The 15,713-nt window shown below is 35.4% G+C and overlaps 1 protein-coding gene across 2 annotated transcripts; it reads left to right on the forward strand.

Annotated features, from left to right (window-relative positions):
* Window positions 1-883: 883 nt before the first annotated feature.
* On the forward strand, window positions 884-14,556 carry pter (phosphotriesterase related). Of its 2 annotated transcripts, XM_088643347.1 has the most exons (6): window positions 946-1,026; window positions 3,324-3,431; window positions 5,673-6,126; window positions 7,502-7,767; window positions 8,256-8,396; window positions 12,433-14,556. In XM_088643347.1, coding segments are annotated over exons 2-6 (1,074 nt in total). In that variant the 5' UTR covers window positions 946-1,026; window positions 3,324-3,429; the 3' UTR covers window positions 12,644-14,556. The 2 variants fall into 2 exon arrangements, with proteins under 2 accessions (XP_088499474.1, XP_088499473.1); XM_088643348.1 differs by lacking the exon at window positions 3,324-3,431 and having other exon boundaries at window positions 884-1,026.
* Window positions 14,557-15,713: the final 1,157 nt, after the last annotated feature.

Here is a 15,713-nt window from a genome sequence, read left to right on the forward strand (position 1 = left end):
GAAAAATGTGATCAATAATTTAAAAAATCAGTTATACGTCGAATCATTGCCTGCAGTGAGCACTTGTGTCTGCTGCTCACCGATCTGTGTGCGAGTCTGAGAGATAAGTGTGTGAGGGAATTGAGGTGTGTGCATTCATGTGTCTGCATTTGTGTGTGGTGAGGATGTGTGTGTGGATGTATGTGACATTGTGAATGTGAGGAGATGTGTGTCTGCCAGAGAAAAATCTGAAGTAATTTCCATCTCTGTTCCCCAGATCACTTCAAGGTCAAATACACCATCCAGGTCTGCAGAAGAGATTGTGGTTTTGTTATTTGCCATTAAGCTTTTACAACACTGAACTTCCAGTTCTCTTCACAGATCTCTTCTGTTAGTTTTGTGGGGAGCTTTTTGTCTCTAGTCTGCAAAATACCAGTCCTCAAGCATGTGAATTGCACAACAGATTGACAGGGTCTTTAGAACCCGATTTAAATACAGATTTTAATTTTAGATGATAATATAGTAAAGGTAAAAGGTAGTTTTTACCCTTACTATGTAGTTTTACCCTTACTACTGTACAGTATGTCGAGTTGCTGTTTATGTCCCACAACTGTGCCAGGAAGAGCTGCATAACTCGGTAACATCAGCCACTTTTCTCCCATTGTTGTGTTTCGAAATCTGTTTTACTGTTGAGTTAGGTTGTTTCTTATAGAGAGTGATGAGCTTCTTCTTGTAAGAGAGCTTTTATATAGAGTGTTGGACTGAAAAGGGATATTGCAAAGTATCGGTACTCCCCGAACCGTCACCCAAGCAATAATGTTATCCATTTACCCGTGAATAGAGTTATCTATTTATTAGGCTAACATGACAGCCACCGCTCAGTGGGCAATGCAAAGTTTTGTAGAGCACTTTGTCACCACTTCGCCAATGCCGACGGCAGTCTCGCGATACTCCCTGTAAATTCTTGTTTTCCGGTCTCGACCTTTAGTCACTATCTTGCAACAAGTTAGTCTGCTGAGGAGTGAAGAAAGGAGCGAAAGTTTTCAGGTCACAAAGCTCTTTTATTTTTTCATGCAGATAATAATGGCATATAATAGAACATTTTATTATAAAGCTCCTAATTTCAATATAACGTTCTTTAAAATAATAATAAATAAATTACTGTGATCGTTTACGTGTTTCCAGATTTATAAAGAAACTTCAGACTGTCCAAACTTCACGTTCTCCCGCCATGTAGTGAGCCATCTGACTGCAGCATTGTAGGTTGATTAAGGGTACTGTATTTGATCAGCGTTTAATTATAATCTGCGGAATTTTCTGAAGACAACTCTTAACTGTTTCTTTCATCGGGTAAAAAGTACAATAAATTATAATTGCCGTGTTTTCGTTAAATCACGAATGACGTTTTTCAGCCCAAAAAGAATATACAGTACTAGTATCGGTATATAATGTACAGTACGCTTTCTCGAGTGTTACTGTGGATTTTTATAATAAATATGCAAGTTCTTTGTTTCATAAATAGTCGTAAACATACTGTTTAAAATCCGCTAAAACATTAGAAACAGAAGCAATACCCAGCATAAGCACTTGTAGAGCACAAGTGATATTCCTGAATTTAAACATACGTTCTATTTAATTTTACCTTGCTTTATAATTTGTGCGTTTTTCCGTTATTATGTTTTTTTTTATTTTACAGACAAAATCCTCCTTTACGGGATTTTGTGTTTAAAGTCCTTACACCGAGGATTTACTTTATGACTTTTAAAAGTATTGGCAGCCCTTGGAGAGTACAGTTGATTTTGCTAGTTAAAAATCAGTTCAGTCCTTGTTAAAAAAAACAGCCCATAGTTCATTGCAAACTGGAGAGAAAGTAAACACGCTCGCCGTCGGTTGCTAAAAATATAAAGAGAAAAAAACAACCCCATAGTATCATTTTGAAAAAATAATGGAAAGCCACACAAACATACAAGTAACATTTCTGCACGATTTAGAGTTTATTTGCCATTTAATGACCATTTAAAGCAATGTGTTTACATTACTCGTGTAGAGGGGTGTTAATCCAGCCTTAGCATTTATAGCACTTCCTATTACTGCTTATCCAATTCGGAGAAATGGTAGCCCAGAACCTATCTGATGAAGCATTGGCTGCAAGGTGCACAAATATGCATACACTCACACCAGGGCCGATTAACAGAAGCCGGTTAATAACTAAATCACGTTTAAAACATAAGCATGGTATATACTATATTTACATACAAATACTATGTAAGCATTAGTTTCTTTTTGTAAAAATAAGCAGATAAAACAGGATTTAACAAATTTGACTCAGACTTTAAACCAGATACATTAAATTACATTTTTAAGTTATGCGCAAGCTGCATGACTGATTAGGAATCATCACCTAATCGGAGATCACAGAAAAAGGGGTAGACTGATATAAGAATATATCTAAAATATATATTATTATTAACCTCCCAAATTCTTTTTTTTTAAAACTATTTACAAATTAGAAGTTAGATTACAAAGATTCCGGGAATCGAGAAAATATTAGATTAAATTCATCCTTTGATTCAGTTTATAGCAAAAACTTATCATAAATTAAACATTAAGAATGTGTTGGGTCAATGAACTCATTTGATGGGAGATGGATTAAAAGTAGGAGAAATTAAAGTTCCAAATGGGAAAATAAGATACAAGCAGAATCACTTTCTAATGCTTGGAATAATATTTTTAGGAATACCTTTGAAACAAAAGTGATTTGTTTGGAGGGAATATGCAAATTCAGATAATATTCTTTTTAAAATACCCATAATACAAACTACATATACTGTAATAGAACAAACAAAACGCTTGCTGAAAGAATTGTGGTGAGAATAAAGCTTATTACATACATATTTTATATGTGTACTATTTTGAAAGCATTCTGGGATGTATTAAAGTCATGGAATTTATTTATGTTAACTCTATTTATGTCCAAAGAACTTTCTTCTCAGTGCTCCAAGGGTGTTGTTTTCTGAAATAGACAAGTACCTCTTTAGAATATTTAGGATAACTGATTTAAAGCAGATAAGATTATGGCTTAAACCAGAAGCATCTCAAATCAGTAAATGGACTGAAACAATTAATGAAGTGGGATGGATAACTCATAGAATAAAGATTCAGAATAAGCTTTTTGACAATAGATGGGAGAAAATAAGAAGGATTAATATTATGGGAAGTGATATTACAGATCCTGCCATTCAGAATGCATGCCAGATAATGTAGCAATTTGCAGCATGCCCTGGCGCAATGTGACATTTTTTTTAAATCTGTTTTTGGACTGCACTGTTTTGTACAACCGTCAGGTGGCGCAGTGAATGATTAACATGGTATATGGAAATATTCATACTGTCACCAAAATGCCTGGTTTCGTATTCCGGTCGATGCTGAGCCTCTTGAGACAATTATAGAATGTAAGTTCTATACTGTTTAGACTATTAATTTCAAATTGTTTACTATAGTGTGTTTAATATTACATTAATTAAAAAGTAGGTCTATTTTATAAAAACAAAAATACTCAGTTGGATATATAAAAGCACCGTATAAAAGTATAATAGTTTATTATTATACTTTAGCTTGTTGTGAACAAGATTGAGGAAATCTGCATTTAGTCTTAATGCAAATTCCAGCAATGAGTAATCAGGAAACAATTTAACTTAACAACTAAAGGTAAATTTTGGTAGCAGAAAATAAAAACAGAAGTTTAATATATACCAAATGTACACACAGTAGATGGCAGTGGTAGCTAAATATAAGTTCACAACAGTATCCCACTTTCTTCATAAATATTGTATGCATCAAAGTCTTTAACTTGGTAACTTACCATGAGTATTTTGGAAAAGTTTTAACATGCTTGTTCTTACATTATAAAGTTTATATACTGTACTTCATAAATAGCTATAATGTTTTATCATTTTCTAAGAATGTGTAGTAAGAACACTATACTTGTTGTTATTGTATTATACTGATTTAATAACATTTTATAGGGAATATTAATGTGGAATCATATAACTAAGCAGCTAAAAATATCACTTGTGGATATTTTGAGAACATTTTTACATGTTCGCTCAAATCCAGGAGAGACCATCCCTTTGGTTCTTTTACATAGCCAGATATATAACAAATAGTTTATTATTATAGCTTGTGGTGAATACGATGTGCCTCTTTCAGGTTTACGTCTGGATTGTGAAAATCTATATTTTGTCTTAATGCAAATTTCAGGAATGAGTAATCATGAAGCAATGTAACTTTACATTTTAATTATAAAAATATATTTCACACATATTGTACTATAGTAGCTTTAAAACCATACAGTACCATACTGTATTTACTGTGTATAACTGGTACATTTTATACATTGACAGTATTCATGTTTGTTAACTCATTAATGTTTTTAATCTATTAATATTTCATCATTTAATATGTTGTGATATAAAAATAATACAAAATATAAATGAAGCATACGTGTAATTTACAGTTTTATTTTTAGAGAAGGAGTCTTGTTAAAAATAAAACTTGTACCCTGAGTTAGAACTGAAAATGGGCCTTCTGGGTAAAAGGGAAGGACAGCTTGGTAAAGGGACATGTCAAAATGTTTCCAAAATAATCACAAATGAATGAGTCAAAGAAATTGTTGCAGAGATGCAGCTGTTTACAAAGAAAGCGGAATAGGTACTACTACCAGTTATGTCAATATGATATTTAGATCCATAAATTAATATCATTATTCATTATTTTAGTTGCATGATTCCATATTAATATTCCCTGTTAAGCGGATTCTAAAAAGTACATGTTTTTTACCGCTATGTCAACAGGTTAAAACATTATAGCTTTCAATAAAGTATATAAACTTAATATAGTCAGAATGAGCATGTCAAAGCTTTTCCAAAAAACCACAGTAAGTGATCGAGTTAAAGACTTAGATGCATAAAATGTTTATGAAGATGGTGGAATACTTTTGTTGTTTTTTTTAGCTAGCACTACATAAACAGTATGTATTTTTATATTCCTAGATTAATATAATTTATGACATTCAGAGACATTATGCTCCTGCTATGTTTGTGCTCAGCTACCAGAATTTCCATTTAATTGTAAAATTCCATATTAATATTCCGTATTAAGCAGATTTAAGCATTCACAGTAGAGAGATTAAATTAAGCAATCGTTTCACTTACATCTAACACTTTACAAGTGCCACCTATCGATCATCTTTGCCCAGTGAATTACATAATGCGCTGCACCGCATGACTTTTACTGTATTTGGAAGAAATACTGCGTGTTCTGAGTGGCTGCATCTGTATGTGAAATAATGAAGGACAAAGGTAATAATTGTTCAATTTATGAATGTAATATGTATTTAACTATTAAATTATAATGTATATTCTTATTCCAATAAATATGAAATTATATATTAATTTAATACTGTAATATTAATGAAATTACTCTATGTCTGTTTTTTTCAGATATATTAATTACATATTTAAACTATTTATAAATCTTTATTGGCTTTATTATTATTTGATAATTGTGGCAAATTTTGGATGGCAATAAAAACAAATATAAAAAAACTTAAGCATGACAAAAAAATCTCTTCAGAGCTTGGGGGAACAGAAAAATATTCATATAAAATTAAAAAATCTGTTTGCCTTTACTAGGGCTCTGAAGACGCAGAGGGAGATGGCTGCACTCAGTGGTAAAGTCCAGACGGTGCTAGGCCTTGTTGAGCCCACCGAACTGGGCCTCACCTTGACTCACGAGCATCTAACCATGACCTTTGAGTGCTGCTTCAGCCCTCCCCCGCCTGGGCAGGAACACCTTGTGGAAGCGCCCATTGAGATGAAGAACCTCTTCTGGCTAAAACAGAATGCCTACAGCAACAAAGAGAACCTGCTGCTCAACCAGGAGACTGAAGCAGTGAAGGAGGAGCTCCTGCTGTTCAAGAGAGCTGGTGGTGGTACCATAGTAGAAAACACTACCACTGGGATCAACCGGGACTTGAAGACGCTGAAGAGGCTCTCACAAGAGACTGGTGTGCACGTGGTGGCCGGAGCTGGCTTCTATGTGGGTGACACCCACTCCATTGAAACTCAGAAAATGTCTGTGGAGCAGGTACAGTGAGTGAATCGATTCTCATTGCAAGCTGTGAGCTCCGTGAAGTTGCCCCCCCACAAACTACACAAATGATGAAACCTACCGCATTCATTAGTGCGGCGTTTGTGCCAGTTTGTGCCAATGAAAATAGGATTTGTTCTGCTTCTCTGGCAACTTTGACCTCCAGTAACCCCATCTGTTAAGTTCAAACATTCTATTACTGGTGCGAGATTAACAATGTCTGCAATTTTGTTTCTCTGTTTTCCCGGTCAGGGAGGGCGGTGGTTGATTTTGCATTTAATAACAGTATCTTCTGTATTTGTGCGGAAACAATAAAATTAAATGTCTCCAATATCATACCCTAATCAGAAAATTTGTGTTAGCCTTATAAGGTGAACATTAGCAAACAATTGCATGTTCTTAAAAAAGGCTTTAACTAGACTTTAACTGTCTTAGTACTTCATACCTGTTCTTTTTTAAACCTGAAGACATGATCACTTTCTCATTGTGTCCTTCTTAAATAAATCAAGGGACATTTAAAGATTCAACCTTTCATGCCAGGATTTCTTTTTAAGGGCCACTTAGTAGTTGACCCAGGTAGTTCATAACACAGCTGCAAAAGAACATTGGAAACTAACATCTCAGACATGCAGACTGAGACTTAAATATTGGAAAAATATATTTTATTTTCAGATAATACTTTTTTAAGATAATGTTTATTTTCAGAGAATATTTTCAGATAAAATAACTGAACATATACTGTATCTAAGGTCTTAAAAATCAGTAATATCCATGTCTTTCTGTTTACAGTGTTCTTGCATGCAAACATAGGTTGCAGTCTTTTTGTGTACTCCTGATCAATCCTTGGTGTAGAATACAGCGTGAGGACGCACCTTGAAGTCTGAAGACACAAATATGACTGCCTTTGTTAAGTTGTCATATATCTCCCAGCTGAAATCTGAAATTTTCAGTGATTGTGCTGTTTGTTCCCCCCCCCAACAAACGGCACAATCACTGAAAACCCATCGCATTCATAAGTGCACCATTAGTGCTGGTTTGTGCCATTGAAAGTAGTGTTTGTGCTGCTTTCGTTACCGAGAAAATGTAGCTTGTGTTTTTTGGATAATCACATGACTGTCTACAAGCAAGTTTACAGGTAGCAAAACACTCGAATGCGGTACAGAGAGAACATGGAACACAAATAGTGACGAAGGTCAGGAATTAATCCAGGCCCCAGCACTGTGAGGCAGCAGTGCTAACCAGTGTAGTGCTGTGTATTGGAATACCAAAGTAGTGTGATAATGAAAAAGCTTGCTGCCAGTTCTATTTTGTTATTGCCATACATCATTGGTAATGAAGAAACCATCATGTTTTTTTTATTTTGTTTCCCAAGCTCACAGATATTATTGTAAGTGAAGTACTCCATGGAGCAGATGGCACAGATGTCAGGTGTGGGGTGATAGGAGAGATTGGCGTCTCCTGGCCCATCATGGAGAGCGAGAAGAAGGTCCTTCAGGCCACTGCCCATGCTCAGGCCCAGTTGGGCTGCCCTGTGATCATTCATCCAGGCCGAAACCCCACTGCTCCAGCCCAGATTGTGCGCATTCTTCAGGAGGCAGGGGGAGACATCCCCAAGACAGTTATGTCCCATCTTGATAGGTATGTGTCACATGTTTTTAATTAGAATTGTTTGTCTCATTTTATATTTATCTCCCTTCCATCCATCACTTCTAGAGACCTGTGCCATTTTAAGCTAACTCTGTTAATTATGTACTCTGCAGAATATAATTAGTATGTATCACAGCAATGTCTTTAAACCCTGCTTTTATTTAAAAGCATTGCCCTTTTCCCGTTTTTATGACCTTTCATGATTAAAGAATGGGTGATGGATGGGGATGATTTTCATAAGTTTAATGTCAGTTCTCCTTCCCTTTCTGAATGATTTTGTTGCCTTTGATTAACTATTTGTGGATGTTTCATCTTCACAAATGCAACAAAGTCATGGATTTTAAATGATTTGATTGTTCAGCTGTGTCCATATTTAACCTGACGTGGGTACAAGCAGAGATCATAGTCCTTCATAAGTTATTTTTAAGTAAGTTATTTATAAGTATTTGCATATTTTTATTACTTTTTTTTATAATTAGGACAATATTTGACAAGGGTGATCTGCTGGAGTTTGCCAGTCTTGGGAGTTACTTGGAGTATGACCTTTTCGGTACTGAAATGCTGAATTATCCATTTAATCCTGATGTGGATATGCCAAGTGACAATGACAGAATCAAGAGGTGAGTAATCCCTGTGCCCAGCCATATCTCAGATGAATGATTTCAATTTATTTTGTTTTTTTTGCATTATGCGACTCTGTTAACAGCCAGAGATTGTACTAGGGTTTTTGTCATTAATGTTATTTTTTATGGGTCTTGCTGTATGAAATATACACCTACAGAAAACCATCATTACTTTGGCCACTTTAAACATGTCAGAATAAATTAAAGCTACTGTACCTCCAGGGTAGTTATACTCAGCACAGCCTTTCTGTTGTTCTGTCTGAAAACAGTTTACTAACATTTTAGATGTATACATTTAAGCTGTAATTGTTTATAATAATAATTATAATTGCTTACACTTATATAGCGCTTTTCTGGACACTCCACTCAAAGCACTTTACAGGTAAATGGTGACTCCCCTCCACCACCAATGTGCAGCATCCACCTGGATGATGCGATTGCAGCCATAGTGCGCCAGTGCACTCACCGCACATCAGCTATCAGTGGGGAGGAGATTGCTCTTCCCTTCTGTGATATCAACCTGACATTTCATTTCATTTTCAGTAGGTGGGAGTTCTGAATCCTACCAAGAGGGGTGCATTTGCAGGTATAATGACAATCAAGAGCATCGAAATCCCTATTTCAGAATTTTAAGTCCTGGATGCTTTGGACATGTAAACTAGCAAAGACCTAAAGACCTGTACACTAGAACAATAACACAGGATGTAAAAAACAGGTTTTCGGCAACCTTACAGGAGTAATTGAGAGAAATTATTGCACAAAAGGTTTTAAATAACAAAAATGTTTTTCATCCTCAGATTTTTACCTTTGAACTTGTAAAACTACTTTCACACCACCGTGAGCAAATCCTTGCCATCTGTATTTTATTTAGAAGAACAGAAATAAAATAGAGTTTAAAGCAAAGAAACCAAAACGTAGCCTTGCAGAATTTTGAAAGACATGAAATTTCTTCTTATATGCTGGTGTATATACTGTATGGTGTGTATACTGATGTAATAATATGCCTGTGTTATATAACATTCCAATATAAAAAGGAAATGAGAATTACCACTAAAATGTTTATTATTATAAACATTAGGAGACTTTCTTTGTGTGAATGCCAAGTTATGGGATTGTCAGTACAATGCACACAGAACAAAGTCATAGACTTAAAATTGAAGATTGGCAAACCCTGCCCTCCTGCAGACTCTGCATTCTGTGAGTGGAGATTTTAATATGTGGTTGCTTCCCTTTCCATAAGAATTTTGAAATTCTAGAACGTCTTTCCCAAAAGCCTAGAAATGTTCTTCATGTTAGCATCTATCTGTTTAAAACTGTTAATAAAACCTGTGATGGAATGTAAAGAAGAGTAAGGCTGACCACACAGTCAAAGGTTAGCCAGCCATCTCCACTTCAAAATGTAATGGTAGTAATGTAAAGTTAGAAAAATTAGTCACAATGTCAAAATCATAGCAAACAGTAAACGAGAGTGGGATTAAAAGGTTGTCTCAGAACCAATATATCATCTGCATAGAATGTGGAGCATTATTAACAGTAACAGGTGTAGACGTAGTAGAGGAAACGTGAACCTAATCCCACTGCAATAGCAGCTGTTCCTCAGCATTATTTATATTTTGGTCTGAGCTGTCTGAGATTGGAGACAATCTTGCAGAGAAACTGTAGGCATTCACAACACCTTGCCAAATTGAAATCTGCTGCAGCTGATTTTATTTCCACTTCTCTTTAAATAACTAAAGACCTCAAGATCATCCATATGTATAGTATCATTTCAAGCTGAAGAAGGACCTAACAGTGGCCAGAGAATAAGTACAATTCAGGAGGTTTTTTTCATGTCCTGAAATGCCTCCTTTAGGTCAGACATGGATATAGGCGTTTCCAACAGCAGTAGGAACCTGAAGTTAAAACAGTGTTGCTGCAACAAAACATTTCCCCTGTAAATACTTCACATATGTGACATGATCAGCATTCATCAGAGACATACAAAAAAACATTCACATTCAAAATTGCATTCAGAAAACAAATTAAATAAATATAATTTGAATGAATTACACAGGGCTTTAAAATAACATCTATCTATCATTTTACCTTCTTGCTAAATAACTGTTACAAAGTATTTTTCCTTTCATTCTTTTAACTGTTTAAATAAGCTGTAGCTTCAGGGCCTTCCTTTTTAAACATATCCCATTGGTTAGTAGGTTTCATGGTATCAAATGTGGTACTGTTTGGTTTGGAAATAGTACTTATCTGGGACACCTTAATATGTAGTTCTTGTATGTTGCAAGCATTATATGGGAATGGATATGCTGTAAATATAAGTGGAAACCTTTTGATTTGAATCTTGAATCTAAATGTTTTCTCAGACAGGGATTATTAAACATACAAGCACAGACAACATGAGAACAGGCCAGTTTTCTTGACTGTGTGGATTAATAATATTATTTGCTCTGAATTAATGGAATACAGAATAAATAAGATCTTAAATACACTTTCATTTTAACAACAATGGCAATTCTTAAAGAGGTCAAATTACAATGAAGAGTATTACTCAGTGGTGAATATAATATTGAATATTAAAGGACTGAAAATTAAAAATGTGTTTTTCTAAGTTGTTTCAGAAATTAGTAAATTAACAATTACTTTAGAAATACAGTATAATTTTCTAAAGTTATAAACTATTTTCATTTTTTTTTCATTTTCATTTTTAGATGACAAATAAACTATAAGAGGAGTAATAAACTATAAACTACATTTTTAAAACACTTAATAGTTCTGCCCCAGAGAATAGGATGCTCTGCAGTTTTTTTTCCGGCATAACAGGTCCAATGACGATGCCATTTCCCCAGCTCTTCACACTGCCCTGGCCCACAGCTCTGTATTTAACACTATAGTTCCATCCAGATTAGTCAGGAAGCTTAATGACCTGGGGATCAGCACCTCTCTATGCAGTTGGATTATGGATTTCCAGACTGGCAGACCACAGACTGTGAGGGTTAATGGAAAGCTTTTTGCCATGCTGACCGTCAGTATACAGTTGGTGCCCCTCAGGGCTGTGTGCTTAGCCTCCTGCTGTTTTCCTTGATTGTGTGGCCAGACACAGCTCCAACTCCATCTACAAATATGCTGATAACACTACCATTATTGGCCAAATCACCAGAAATGATGAGACAGCCTACAGGAATGGTGCCTCAACAATAATCTCTTCCTCAACGTCAGCAAAACCAAAGAACTGGTCATTGATTTTAGAAAGGAGGGTGGGGATCACACCCCGATTCACATCAATGGGGTGGCTATAGAGCAGCTTCAAGTTCCTGAGTGCCTTCATTCCTAATGATTTAACGTGGTCCCAGCTAGTTACTGAAGCTACAAAGAAGGCACAATAGTGCCTTTGCTTCCTCAGACAGTTGAAAACATTTGGTGTCTATTTTCAACTGTCCTTACCACATTTTACAGGACACTATTAGGATTGTGCTCACATGTGGTATTACAGTGTGGTTGTAGGAGCATAAAAGCACGAACGTCCAGATTCAGAGACAGCTTCCTCCCACAAGCTGTCCGATTACTGAACTCTACCCCTACCACTGGCTTTACACTGATGTTTTTTTTTTCTCATACTGCTTGTCTGACTTTTTTTTAAGTCATATGTTATTTAACTTGTTGTTGCTGCTGCTGTTCTGTGTTTGTTTTTGGTGATTCCTTTTATGTCTTTGTATTGGAGCAAATGCAAATAAGCATTTCATTGCACTTCTGCATATGACAAACTGAACTGAAGGATTATGCTAAAAGTTGAAATTTTTGTGATCAACATTTTTTTATTTTAATAATGGACAAAAGTACTTTCCAGTCTCCCCCAAAAACCCAGTCTATAAATACTGAATTTCTTTATGTATGCTCTCTCCTTGCTGACTGAGCTCCAGATCGCAAGAAAAAGAGTTTATTTTTAATGTAAGAAATTACGTTTAGCAATGTTTTAATTGATAAATTGATTAATTCCTTGTTTTTTATGCTTGTTTTATTTATGTATTTACTTTTTCAGTATCAGACTGCTGGTGGAGGAAGGTTTTGAAGACAGAGTTCTTGTTGCCCATGACATCCACACCAAAAACAGGCTGACAAAGTTTGGTGGGCATGGATACTCTCACATCCTTACCAACATTGTGCCAAAAATGCTCTCAAGGGGCATCAAGCAAAGCGTTGTGGATAAAATTTTAATTGAAAATCCAAAACACTGGCTCACTTTTAAGTAAGCACATATAATTGTTTATTTGGGGAACAGATTATCTGTCCATTTCAAATAACAAAATGTATGTAATTATATTTTTCAGATTAAGGTGCTTCTTAAAATAATTTTCAATAATGAAGTTTTGTAACTGAATTTTAATGTGGCTATAAAGATATTTAAGCCACTTTTTTCTTGAGGGATTTTGTAATGTTTTGCTAATCTTTCCGTTGGTTACAATACCTCATCACAGCACAAACAAAAAAAATGATCACTGTGAGTTCATATGTCTTCACAAGAGCAAAAGAAAATTGAACAAGGAATTTGCAAATAATCTTACCTTGAACTTTCACTACCACACCACTGTTTTAAATTCATTCACAGTTTAAAATGCAAAACTTACATTCACATTAATTGAATCTTCCATTATCTCAACTGCATAATTCAATTACACTCATACCCCAGTATCCAAACCTAATTAGTTTCTGAAAATTTGTTTGGAAGGCGGGAGATCATAAATCGAAAATAAAAATTCCATTATTTCTTATGGGGAACATTCCACCCTGTTCCAAACCAAAGACAAGTTCACTCAGAAACCACCCTAAACACAGACCATTAAAGAAATCTTAGTGAACAATGCACTCAAATAAGCCAACTATACCTGTAAAATAATTAATTAGATCATATTTACATTTTTCATTCTTTAGCAATAGATCCCTATCCAAGCGATCGGCTAGAACAATGTGCATTCTGTTGTCGAATATTATGCTAAATAATCCTTTTCTCTTCCTTAAGAATCCATAATGAACAGCAACTACAAAACAAACACAAAAAAACATTTTGAAAATGAGAGCACAAGCTTTAGCTGTGATCGTAAACAAAGCCCTGCTGCCTCACGGCGTCCTTAACCAAAATGCTGTGCAGAAACAAACAGTTGTTTGGTGGCGCCGAATTAAAATGTTTTCGGCCAAAATCAGTCACTATCGAACTTCAGAGTTCAGATTAGCGATTCGATTCGTTCTTATAACTAATTACAAGGTACAAATTTTTCGTGTTCAGATTTGTATCCTGAACATTCTTATACAGGGGTTTGAGTGTATTGACACGCATACGGCCGACATGACAGGTTGTGCGAGCCAGGTTACCAGAGCGGTGACGTTACCACCCTTCTCTGTGAATAGCAGGGACCTCAGCGGCCAAGCTGACGGGAGATTTCCCTTTAGCTCAACTGGCTGGGTCCCTGTTGAGTGACGCCAGAGGCCCGGGTTCGAGTCCCCAGCGTTGGGGGGCCGACCTTAGGCAGCAGCGGCGAGGGCGCATACCCACGTGTTCCCGAGAGTGCTAAAGTATTACATTTGATTTATAATATTTATATAATGTATAATCATATTATTATTAGTAATATATTATTATTCTAAAAGACAGGGAAATATTAATAAGTATTATTATCACAGTGCCTTTGAAACGTATTCACCATTTCTCATTTTATTGAGTTAGAAATTATTTGTACACATTGTTTTAAGAAGAATACTTCTAACCTGCAACGTTCACATTGCATGTTTAATAAGTTGAATGCTATTACAAACCTGCAAAAAGTAATAAAAAAAACAAAAGATATTGCATACATATAAACCTCCTGAGTCAATACTTAGTGGTAGTAGCAGTTACAGCTGGGAGTAATTTGGGGGTATGTTACTGCTGGCTTTGTATACTGTGGTGGAGCAAATACATTCTTGTTTGCAATATAGAGAATAATTGTAAATATTCACTTTTGCAATGTCTGCACCATTTATAATTCAACAAATGGGACCAAAAGGGACAAATACATTTTCCAAAGCACTGTATTATAATATTACATCTTATGGATTTTTTTATTTCACAAATTGATTTTTCTGTAATAATATAAAAGTGTAAATTAAAGATTAATTTGTCTTAACTGCATTTGACAAACAGGACATTTCTTCTTCATGTGTATGAATGTGCAGTTAATACAAGCTTACCATTAAGCTCATCTCTCTGTACTTTTTGTGTGAACCTTTAGTGAGATCAGCTTTAGTATTCAAATACAGAATTACTTTTTTAACAGAATTTCTGTTTACAGAAGACATGTTTAGAGAAAAAATGTGGTATAGCATAATCATTAGCCTGACTAAACTATCCCAATGCCAGTACATTCTACTGTTGTCAGACTTTTTGTTCTGTACATTGTCACATGTGAAAGTCTTATGACAAGAACAGGACATTTTTCTGCACATAAAGTGATTCTGTTGCAGTGTCAGACTTAATTAAACTGAATAGTTAAATTTCAATATGGTGCTTCTGCACTGCTAAAAGCAGAAGTGTGAATTTCCTTGTGAAACTTATTTGGTCTGTTTTTGTCAGTCATCTGCATTTGTGATATCAGTACTGTCAGCTTTTTATTTCAAAGAGTATGTGTCATACAAACCACTCATTACACAATACCAATATTGTCACTACAGTCTTAGTAATTGTAAGAAATGAGAATGGTGTATGCACCTCAGGATACACAACATGGCAGCAGTGTGGCAATTTGTTTCATCTCTTCCACTTATGAAAAAGACAGTATCCTGAGGAGCAGTGTCTGGTAGCTTCACTGTTGCCACTTACCGATATGTACTGTATGTCCTTAGTATTCTGTAAAAATGGGATTAACTTAAGCTATACAGATTTTAAATATACAAGTATAAATGTTTGACACATTTTATTTAATAAGACTAGTGCGTTTCTTTTAAGGTAAACACATGGGCAGCACATTGCTTTAATACTATTAAAATGATCTTTCTTTGTTTCTTTTAATAGCTTCATAATTAGTTTAAAATGAGTGAAATTCAGTTTGGAAAGGTTTTCTTCTCTGGACTCTGTGAAGTTGCCCTCCCTACAAACAGCACAAACGATGAAACCCACCTCATTCATTTGTGTGATGCTTGTGCTGGTTTGTCTCGTTCCCGAGATATAACGTCTTCTTTTTCGGGGGGTGACTGTCACGACTATAGTCCCCCCTCCTTAAGGGTGCTCCAGCCCTTTCACTAAAGACTTCATTCTCTGCACCTGTTTCCCATTCCCTGCCCACCTTAAAA

This window comes from Lepisosteus platostomus, chromosome 8 (genome assembly GCF_059453375.1).
Source record: "Lepisosteus platostomus isolate fLepPlt1 chromosome 8, fLepPlt1.hap1, whole genome shotgun sequence".
Taxonomy (NCBI): Eukaryota; Metazoa; Chordata; class Actinopteri; order Semionotiformes; family Lepisosteidae; genus Lepisosteus; species Lepisosteus platostomus.